The sequence below is a fragment of the Ictalurus furcatus genome, chromosome 12, assembly GCF_023375685.1.
Source record: "Ictalurus furcatus strain D&B chromosome 12, Billie_1.0, whole genome shotgun sequence".
Lineage (NCBI taxonomy): Eukaryota > Metazoa > Chordata > Actinopteri > Siluriformes > Ictaluridae > Ictalurus > Ictalurus furcatus.
In genome coordinates, this window is record NC_071266.1 from 11,726,166 (window position 1) to 11,737,125 (window position 10,960).

A 10,960-nucleotide genomic window follows, 5' to 3' on the forward strand; every position below is an offset into this window, starting at 1 on the left:
TTTGCTGATCCTACACACACACACACACACACACACATACACACACACACACACACACACACACACACACACACAGATTTGGGCTGGGGGAGATAGACATGTGGGTGAACACGCAAATAACAGGGCAACGGGGTAGGTAGTGAGTTTCTGAGGTGTGTAGGGGCACATAAAGGTAAGAGGGGTTTTCTGATGTGTGTGAGTAGAAGATAAGTCAGGTAGGGGTTTCTAATGTGTCTGAGGGGTGGGTAAGTGGGTAAGTGAAGGTGGTCTGGGGCAGTTTTAGTAGCACCCTGCTGTGGAAGTTGCCACTCCCTTCATACTGTGTGTGTTCAACCCCCAAGCTTGGCAAGGGTGGACCTCGTTTATGCTCCGACTCTTATACACGTGTAAGTGTGTGTGTGTGTGTGTGTGTGAGTGAGTGATCAGAAGCGTCTGTTACATGCACATACAGGTACCCTACGCGTCAGTGAGACAGCACTAGTAGACTGAAACACATTGGCCTCCCCGTCACAGATATTCTAAACTCTACCAAGAAAGAAGGGGAGAGACGAGTGGAGAGAGACAGACAGACAGAGAGAGAGAGAAAGAAAGACAGAAAGGATGGAAGGAGCAGGACGATGGGTGTTTAGGCACGTTCTCCGCGGACATGATGTGCCAGCTGGATGTCTTTGGGCATGATGGTGACGCGCTTGGCATGGATGGCACACAAGTTGGTGTCCTCAAAAAGACCCACCAGGTACGCCTCGCTGGCCTCCTGCAGGGCTCTGAAGGCGGCGCCTCGGAAGCACAGGTCCGTCTTGATGTCCTGAGTAATCTCTCTCACCAGGCAGCAGTTCAGGGAACTTCTGGTACCGACGGATCTCACGCAGAGCCACTGTGCCGGGCCTGTAACGGTGAGGTTTCTTCACTCCTCCAGTAGAGGGCGCACTCTTACGGGCCGCTTTAGTGGCCAGCTGCTTATGAGGAGCTTTGCCTCCTGTAGATTTGTGGGCGGTCTGCTTGGTACGGGCCATGCTTCTTCAATCTGCTTCAGCGAATGTGTTTAATTTGTCGCAGTGAAATATTTACTATCACACACACCGTTGTTACAGTTCTTGACCACAAGGTGGTGCCATCATTAAACTTCTTGGTTACATTCAGAGCGTGGTTCTGAAGATGCTTATCGACACATATAAAGTTTTTGTGATGATATGCAGATGCATTGCTGTGATACACCCTCACGTCTTGGTTTTTATTTATTTATTTATTTTTTTGCATTTTCCAGTGTGTTACAGGAGAATGGTTTTGAACATAAAAATCCCTTTCAAAATTTTTGCTCAGAAAGGCCTCAAGATGATGTGAGAAATGTGGTGAAGATTGGCCAAAATTTGGAAGAGTAGCAAAAATGGCAGATAGATGTAAGCATTTCGAACATCCTATTGTAACTTTTGACCAGTGGGTAGCACTGTCACAAAATATGGTGCATAACTTCAGGTCATGGTCTTGAGAATGCCTACCAAGTTTTGTGTCAGTACGCAAAGTCTTTGCTGAGATACAGCCTCACTTACTGTTTGGCTGCTTCGCTGTCAGATTCGTTGGCCCATTACAAGCAAGTCATTTGGAATATTTACAATTCTTTGGATAACTTTTGTCCAGGTTTGTCTGAAAAGAATGTCCAATTTGATAATGATTGGACAAAAGTTTTTTGGCTTTTGAATTTTGGACACATGGAGCAAAAGTTGTGGCCATAAGCATACTTTTAAATTAGCCCCAAATTTGGCACAATGGTGGTGCTATATCATTGGCAGTATTTAGCCCAAATTTGGTCAGAATGTTCCTTAGACCCTCTCCAACTAGTGTGTAAAATTTTACAACTTTTTTACCAGACGGTCCTATTGGATGCCATAGAAACCCTAGCCAGAAGAAGAAGAAGAAGAAGAAGAAGAAGAAGAAAACGTGGAATAACAGTAGGGTGTCTACACACCTTCTGTGCTTGGCCTAATAATTATTGTGAAATAGAAAATATCCTGATTAATGCACAGCATGGCATAAAGATAAAGATCTGTGAAAATAAAATGTAACATTTTTCTTTCTTTTTTTCAAAGGGCAAAAAACTTAATACTGTACATCTAAATACAAACAAAATAAAAAGTCAGCATATCTGTAGCTGCAAGAGGAAAAATTCATCATGTGATTCGGGGAGCTAGATACATATAGGATCTAGCAATGACTGAAACATATAACAAAAATACAGTTTATGTGTCATTAGTGAGATACAAACCATATGCACGGAGGAATAATCACATCTGAAATATCTGTCATAGTAATAGTGTTGACACCAGGGAATGAGTGTAGACCCATACAACATGTCCACTGGAAACAAAATGAGGGTGACACCTGCAGCCACAGCACTGAACACATTCATTCCCAACGAGGCTTTCACCTAAAGAGAGAGGAAACAGAAAACAGTAATGTATAACAGGATCGATATTCTATCATTAAACTTCATATTAAATCTGATTATAATAGAGAACAAGTAAAGTCTGGTTTAGCTGATCTCTAAACTCTCAGGTAAAGTTGTAACTTTATGTTTTCTACATCTTCCACAGAGGGAGGTTTCTAGAGGTTTCTTACAAGTTATGTTTTATTTTTGTCTTGTCAGGGAGATAAAAAAAAAAAAAGAGAGAGAAGTTTGTGAGGCTATGACTTGTGTATAAACAGTGTTGGGTAGTAGTTAACTAAAAGTAGTGACGCTACTAACTTAACGACGTTTTCAGTAGCTCTGCTACTTTAAAAATAGTGTAGCTTTCCAGTAATGAGTTACTTTTTCAAATGAGTAGCAATGTAGCACAACCAATCGCTACATATTTTGTCCAGATACAGTAAAACGGTCCTCTTCATTGCATATCTGCGGTGCCCACTTTCTTCACAGGAATTAAGAGCCCATTAAGAGAATTAAGAGAATATAAGTCACATATATAGGAAGAGACCATCTAATGGACATGTAAAGCAACTATCCACAACTTGTTACGTGATGTACGGGGTGGGAAAATGATAATACTATAATAACTTAACACTGGAGTTAATTCTTTGATACAGAGAATATTACTGGTACTTTGTTGTTAATAGGTAACACAACATTTACTTACAAATAAAATAAAATAATTCAAGTTTATCAGTGCATACTGAGGGATTTATTTTATGTTCTGAATACAGCAGTCTAATCGTTATCATAATATAATCATTAGTGGTGTCAAAATTAACGTGTATATTTTTGAAATTTATTTGCAATATTTAACACGTTAACAAAATTAATGCAATTAATGCAATTGTGTTTTAATTACTTCCTGTGGCGGCTGACCTATGATCTAGTATGTATTCATGTTTATGACATGTTATTCATAAGCTGATTCACATTCGGTTGCACATTTAAGTAGCATCAGTGTAGTTAGCTATTTTTTGTTAGTAACTTGTATTGTAGCTAACTACTTTTTTAAAAGGGTAGCTTGAATGTAGCTTATCTACTACAAACTATTAGTAGGTTCTAGATTGAAAAGCTACAGTTTCAAAGTAACTTCTGATTATATTAAGACTGATTATAACACAAGTGAGAACTTGTTTCACAGACATTATCTGTACCTATAAATGTGTAGAAAGTGTGATGTCTCTTTCTTTTAAGTAATTATTAGCAAATCAGTGTGGTACAAGAGGAATAAAACACTTCTTTTTGAGCACTTCATGTTGATAGAGACTTCAATGCAGTTCTGGAAGTCGCTCTGGTTAAGGGTGTCTGCCAAATGCCGTAAATGTAATGAATAATGAAAAATGGAATGATTCATTCATTAATTTTTGTTAATTAATTTTTAATTAATTAATTAATTCATTCATTCATTCATTAACATTGCGGGGGGGGGGGGGGGGGGTCCAGAGACTATCCCATGTGGATAAGGGCACAAGGCGGGAGACACTCTAGACGGGGTGCCAACCCATTACAGGGCATAATCACACACTCATTCACACACTACAGACAATTTGGAAATGCCAATCAGCCTACACCACAAGTCTTTGGACTAGGGGAGGAAACCAGAGTATCCAGAGGTAACCCCCAAAGCACAGGGAGAAGATACAAACTCCATGCACACAGGGTCGAGGAAGGTTTTCAACCTTGAAAGCCATCGTGCTCCCCAAAATGGAATAATTCAATAATTCAATTTTAGATTTATATGCAGATAAGCTATGTTGTGATTTTGATAGCAAAAAGCTACTTTCTTTTTTTTTTTGTAAGTTTACATGTATGTATATCATTGCATGTACAGTTGTGCATAAAAGTTTGCATACCCCTTGCAGAATCTACTAAATCTTTATACTGTTAACAAAATAAGAGGGATCATAAAAATCCCATGTAGTTATATATTTAGTACTGTCCTGAATAAGCTAGTTCACATAACAGATGTTTACATATAGTCCACAAGACAAGATAATAGCTGAATTTATAAAAAGTACCCCGTTCAAAAGTTTATTATAGGGTATTTATATACCCTTGATTCTTAATACTGTGTGTTGTTACCTGGATGATCCATGACTGTTTTTATGTTTTGTGATAGTTGTTCATGAGTCCCTTGTTTGTCCTGAGCAGTTAAACTGCCCAAACAATGTGCAGGACCTGGAGGATTTTTCTGAAGAACAGTGGGCAGTTTAACTGCTCAGGACAAACAAGGGACTCATGAACAACTATCACAAAACATAAAAACAGTCGTGGATCATCCAGGTAACAACACACAGTATTAAGAATCAAGGGTATGCAAACTTTTGAAGGGGTAATTTTTATAAACTCAGCTATAATCTTGTTTTGTGAACCATATGTAAACATATGTTATGTGAAACAGCTTATTGAGCACAGTAATTAATAAAAAAAAAACAACATGGAATTTGTATGATCCCTTTTATTTTGTTAACAGTATTAAGATTTAACAGATTCTGCAAGGGGTATGCAAAATTTTGGGCACAGCTGTATGTTCTCAGGAAGTGGTTTATGGTTTTTTGATGCTACACCATAAGCAGTAATTGTAACAGTATGGTTTCCAGATAAATGTTCTCACTGTGTAGAAGAAGCATCAGTTTTTTATACAAGTGAGAATTCGTTTTTTTTTTTTTTTTTTTTAAATTTATGTATGTTTTTATTTATTTATTTATTTATTTATTTTTAAAATAATCGTCATAGACTATATATTTCCCTTCATCCCACTGCTTTACAACAAAACAAACATAGTGTGGGAGGTTTTACTGGAAAACTAAAATGGGATAAATAACAAAAAAATGAACTGGAAATTATTAGTAGGCCATATTTACATACCATGCAGGAATTGTAGTTGTTCCCTGCAGCAACCGACAGAGCACCAGAACTTATATACTGTTTAAAACAAATTAAACATGGCTGTTTATCAAGTACTAACAAAAAACAACTGTGAAAATAGGGTTGTAGAGTGATTTAAAATGATACTTAAAATATACATATTTTGAAGTGTTAAAATCAGGTATTGAAATAGACTTAAATTTTTTTTTTAATTATTTATTTTATGTTATTGATGTACAGAAGCTAGCCCATAATATTAAAGCATAGAAGTGGTAATATCATGTTGAGAGTTATCCTTGGCCTTTTTCTTGCATTTTAAAGAAAATCTTTATTGCTTATAGTAAAGAAAATCAATATTTAACAATAACAACAACAACAACAAAAATCCTATTAACAAATATTAAGCCCATCAAAAAAATTTTTTATTGTGCATCTAGTCCTCTTTAGAAGTCACAATTCAACAGTTTAAATTTATGAAATTAAAGTGTCATGTTACCTCAATATAAATACGCAAGGAGAACTTGTAAGAAAACATTCCTAAACAAACAGAATTATGATAACCAAGTAACTATTAAAACAAGTCTGACACAAAGTTCTAGAAAAGTATCCATCAGGCTTTTGGTATAAAAAAAAATATACCAAATAATAATATACAAAAATACTCTGTTTGGAGCAATATTTTTAAAAACCCCAAAATATATAATTACCAAATTTGAAAAAAGGAAAGAGTATGGCATACAAAGTCCTAAGGTGAAACAATAAAGAAAGCATTAAATGAGAGAAGCAGACAAGATGCCAAAGCTGTATCTGAAATCGCTCACTCGTTCACTCATTCACTATTCCCTATATAGCTAATGACATTTGAGTCCACTATATGGGGAAGAAGTGAACGAAAATGAGCGAATTCGGACGCTGACGTAAATACCATGCGTCAGAGAACACTCTGTCACGGACATTGTGGATTGTATCGTAAAACAGTAAAGTTCGTTTTTTTCACTGTTCATTTGTCACGCTGATTGTATTAGTTGATAAAGAGATGTTTATTCACTATTTATTATATTTAATAAATATATATATTATATTAAAAAAAGAATAAAGTAAAGTAAAACTACTGTCTGTCATTTATTTTATTTGTTTATTTTATACAAATAAAATGTTTATATTTCTTTTGCATTCTATCGCTGTCTTGTGTTGAAGTATGGGAAACAGTGCGTTGGCGAGTGTACATTGGATGTACACTCGATATCAGAGTCCATTGTGGGTATAAATGAGTGAACAAATGTAGGGGATGAAGTTGTTCACTCAGAATTTGGACACCACTACAAAATTACAGACACCCTATATAGTACACTATATAGGAGATAGGGAGCGGTTCCGAACACAGCACAAGTGTACCTCTCAGCATGATGCTACCACCAACATGTTTCAATATTAGGGGCTATTGTTTTTTAGAGTCGTTATATATATATATATATATATATATATATATATATATATATATATATATATATATATATATATATATATATATATATAAATGAGTTAAGTTAAATTACTTCCGAGTTGTAATCTGGAAAGTAAGGTGCTGTAAATGCAGACCAAAAATAACGTACGATAAGTGATCCCCACACAGTGATACCACTGATGATTGCAGGTGTAACAGTAAACGAGCTTAAAACGATACCGAACAAGAGAGTCATGATTCCGATCATGATCTGCACAGTCTGTGGAAAAAGAGACAAACTGTAGGGTAAAGTGTAAAATATAAAATGTTAATTAAGCACTACTATGAAAATATTTGGGATAAAAAGTGTCTTACCCCCAGTGCTTTGGGCTTGCCTTTTAGAAAAGCTGTGCGTCGGGAGATTTGGGTGTCAGCTGGAGCAGTTACAGGGGTCATGATGACAAGGAATTGGTTCTCGTGCCATGAACAGACAAAACAACCTTAAGAAGTGTTCTCTAAGCAGTAATATTTATAATGAAGGCTAATAATCACATTTATTTCTGTTAATCTTATTATACATTGTAAAAATGATATCTTAGCCTGTTTTAAATGTGTTTACATGTTTTAAGCTTTACATTTTTCTTATTCTTTTGACAGATTTTCTAGAATTGCTTCTTTCTAAAAATAAATGAGAAAAGTTAAAATTTGAAAAGTTTGAATTTTGCAAAGTATTTTATTAGATTTAATGATTATATATTTGAGAATACTTTATTGATCCCCAAGCTGCAACACAAGAGCAACAGAAAATACTTAACAGTCAGAAGACTGAAGTGCACCATAAACACACAATATGCCACAAATAAGAAGGAATAGCTCTCCAAATTATTTACAGAGTAAAATTCCTGTACATATTGATTGTATGAAATTATATTGCAGGTTGTCAGGTTTAAAACTATACATTAGACATGTGTGATGAGCATTTGTGGTAATGTGTATATAAGAATGTATAAGAATGTCCTAAGTAAAGACATAAGTAAAATGGCAGTGTGTGTGTAAGAATGTGCAGTGACCCTATGTAAAGTTTGTTGTGCAATATGCAGTGTAGTAGTTGGGTATGCAAAATCAGTAGACATGTCCACTGATTTTTGTTGTAGACATTTGGTTTATTATAATGTTTATTGGAAATGCATTTGAAAATATATTTTTAAAAATATATTTTTTACTTGCTAAGATGTTTTTTTGTTTGTTTGTTCTTTTGCAGTGTGGAGTAGAACAAAGGTAGAAATTTGGTCGAGCATGAGCACGACTTTATTCTCATATTACCCCTTCTGCTCCATTCGGATGAAAATGGCTGTATTTTTATTTTATCCTAAACGGGAAACTTACTAAAATGACTATTCTATTTGACTGTTCTCTACTGAACATGGAAAAATGAACACATTTACTTTAGGTGAATCTGCTACATCCTCCCTTCATATTTATATTCATATTACACAGGTTACGTTCAGGTTATTTTTTCCCCAAGAATAAAACAGATTACAAAACATGGTGCAAAATTGATTGACACTAACTGCTTTTCTATATTAAAATAATAATAATAATAATAATAATAATAATAATAATAATAATAAACAAAAAGTTGAATTCACTCTTCTACAATACCTAACAAAAGTGCTTTTCACAAAAGTGTGTCTTTACTGTTCCCCAAAAATGTAATCTGTACAGTTTGCAAACAGAACACAAAAGGTTAAGCCTTAAAATGCATAATGTTTAATCTGCTGTGAGTGAATAAATTAAATTACATAACATTCTATTTAACATAAATTATGTTTACACTGTCACACCAGCAATCTGCTCCAGATGCTACATGGACTTTACAGCTATCTCACACACATGAAAACTAACACACCGGTTTCCTATTTTCACTCAAAACTAAACCATTTCTATTAGTTTTTTATTTGAGCCTTGTGATTATGCCTTATGATCTGATTTCATTGCACTTATGTCCTCCTGCCTCAGATTTCATGACAATATCTCTCTCTATTTTTTTTTTTTAACCAAAACTAATTGCAGTCATTTGCTTTGTTTTGATGAAGTTGGCAATAAGTTTTCTTTTGGGACCAAAAAAAGTCTACTATGAACACTATAATGAAAATCTATTAAAACAATGTAAATAGTTTTATTATATTTTATAACATGAATCTCTGTGTAGGAAATTTATGATATAAATAAAAAAGCACAAATATTTACCTGATGAAAGAACTTGCTTGTTTTATGCTGCGTGGCTATGTTTGACTTGTGAGACAGTGGAGGTTTTTAGAATGCTCTTTTTACCTGCTTGAACACGTGTTTGTGGCTGACTGACCTAATTATGGTTAGACACCGAACAAACCCATCCTCTTTAATGTTTGTCTTAAATCCATCAATGCAACATTTGCAATAATAGAATGAGCAAATATTATTAGCATCTTTTGAAAAAGTGCAGTTTAAAATCAGGGCCATACAATTCTATAAGTAGACAAAGTAACAGGTTTACAATAATTTTGTTAAACATATCTTCAGAAGATGATAGATCATATAGGATTTGTAGATAAAATGTTTATGTGGTAGTCTGGCCTTTTCTGTTTAGGCACACCAACAACGTTTTGTTGTCTTCCTGCAAAGATCATCAGATGATGTGTAATGTTTATCTGGTTACATAATTTAAGCTAATTTCAAGATATTTATTCAAGCCAGCGTTTTCAGTTTAACTGTTGCATTGCCGACTTGTGTAACGATACAGGAAACAGTAGAAGAAAAGTCTGTCACAAAAAAGACGAAAAAAAAAAATATCATGCTCATTTGGTACTGGTTGTGGTCATGTTAACTTTATCCAGGTGGTTTACTTTTGAGAATCAGTAAATAAGAAAAGGGCAGGGCTGTGGACTCTTTAGTCGACTAAAATTTAAAGTTTACATATTTAAAGTTTACATTTTTCCAGCTTTATTTAGGAACGTTTACGTAGTGGTTTGTGGTTTCCTGATGCTACAGCATGAGCAGGGTCTGTGGAACGAAGTGGTTTATTAGTTAAATGTTTTCAGTGTGCATAAATAGCATCATTTTGATATGAGTGAGAAAATTCAGACTTTCTGTATCAATGCTATTCAAATAATCCTCGGTGACTGGATGTTTCCCATTAATCTATTTGTTTTAGTAGAAATCAGATGCGTTTTTTTTCCTTTCATTTTAATAATAAAATATCTGTATTTTGGGAGAAAGACAATGCCTGAAGCATTACTCTGTATTGTGCATATATACTCTTTAGTATCTATCTATCTATCTATCTATCTCTATCTCTCTCTCTTATATATATATATATATATATATATATATATATATATATATATATATATATATATATATATATATATATATATATTTTGCAGAGATCTCTTTTTCTAGTTCTCAGATAGTACTCTGCTATTTTCTGATCTTGACCTCCAGCTCTTAGAAGCTAAAAGTGAAAAGAGTCCACAATTCGACAGTGTACTATATGGAGTATAGTAATAATACTATATGTGAGTTATTACAGCATAGACCATGTGGAATGTTTATTGTTAATCATACAGGTTACAATAACACACACTCATAGATTCATACATATGAAATAAAATCATAATTAAAGAGAAAAAGTCAGAATTACTTTTGTACCTCAGCAAAATGTTTTTCCTTTAAATGTAACACTAAATACATACATTGAATACATCGGCTGTAACAGAAATATTTAATAAAGATGAATACCATCAGGATGCACATATAATTTACAGTTTGGTCAAGTACACTTTAATAAGCAATAATGGGTCATAAAGTCTGTAACTTTAGCCCAAAGGTTACATCAATATTTAGACAGGTAAAGTTCCTAGTATTCAGAAGGTGCTCCTTTGGGTTCAGTAAATAATGCCAAAGTTTTTGTTAATTCGATGTGCTCTCCTATATAGAAAACATTCCAAAAACATAAGCCAACCAATCACTCAACTGCTGTGTTTACAGCTCACTTTAAATTCATCTATAATTTTATTCATAAAACATGAATAATAATATCTCTGATTAAGATCCATCTTGTCCGATGTCCATGTTATAGGGGGGGAAAAAAACGCTTTATGAAGTTCAAGATCAGACAAACACATATGTTACAGCCATTTTGC

General features: G+C 34.3%; 1 protein-coding gene and 1 pseudogene across 2 annotated transcripts in view; both read right to left on the reverse strand.

Moving 5' to 3' along the window:
- LOC128615274 (membrane-spanning 4-domains subfamily A member 4A-like) overlaps positions 1-9,157 on the reverse strand; it is a 15,498-nt gene extending 6,341 nt beyond the window's left edge. Inside the window, exons 1-5 of one of the 2 annotated variants that reach the window (XM_053637216.1) lie at positions 9,027-9,157; positions 7,152-7,256; positions 6,946-7,056; positions 5,333-5,389; positions 2,261-2,422 (exon numbers count right to left, since the gene is read on the reverse strand). In XM_053637216.1, the coding sequence (XP_053493191.1) occupies positions 2,261-2,422; positions 5,333-5,389; positions 6,946-7,056; positions 7,152-7,232 (411 nt within the window). In that variant the 5' untranslated portion in view covers positions 7,233-7,256; positions 9,027-9,157. Of the gene's footprint in view, positions 1-2,260; positions 2,423-5,332; positions 5,390-6,945; positions 7,076-7,151; positions 7,257-9,026 lie in introns of those variants that run through there. The other variant, XM_053637217.1, reaches the window with a different exon arrangement.
- Positions 189-1,058, reverse strand: LOC128615275 (histone H3.3A-like; annotated as a pseudogene).
- Positions 9,158-10,960: the final 1,803 nt, after the last annotated feature.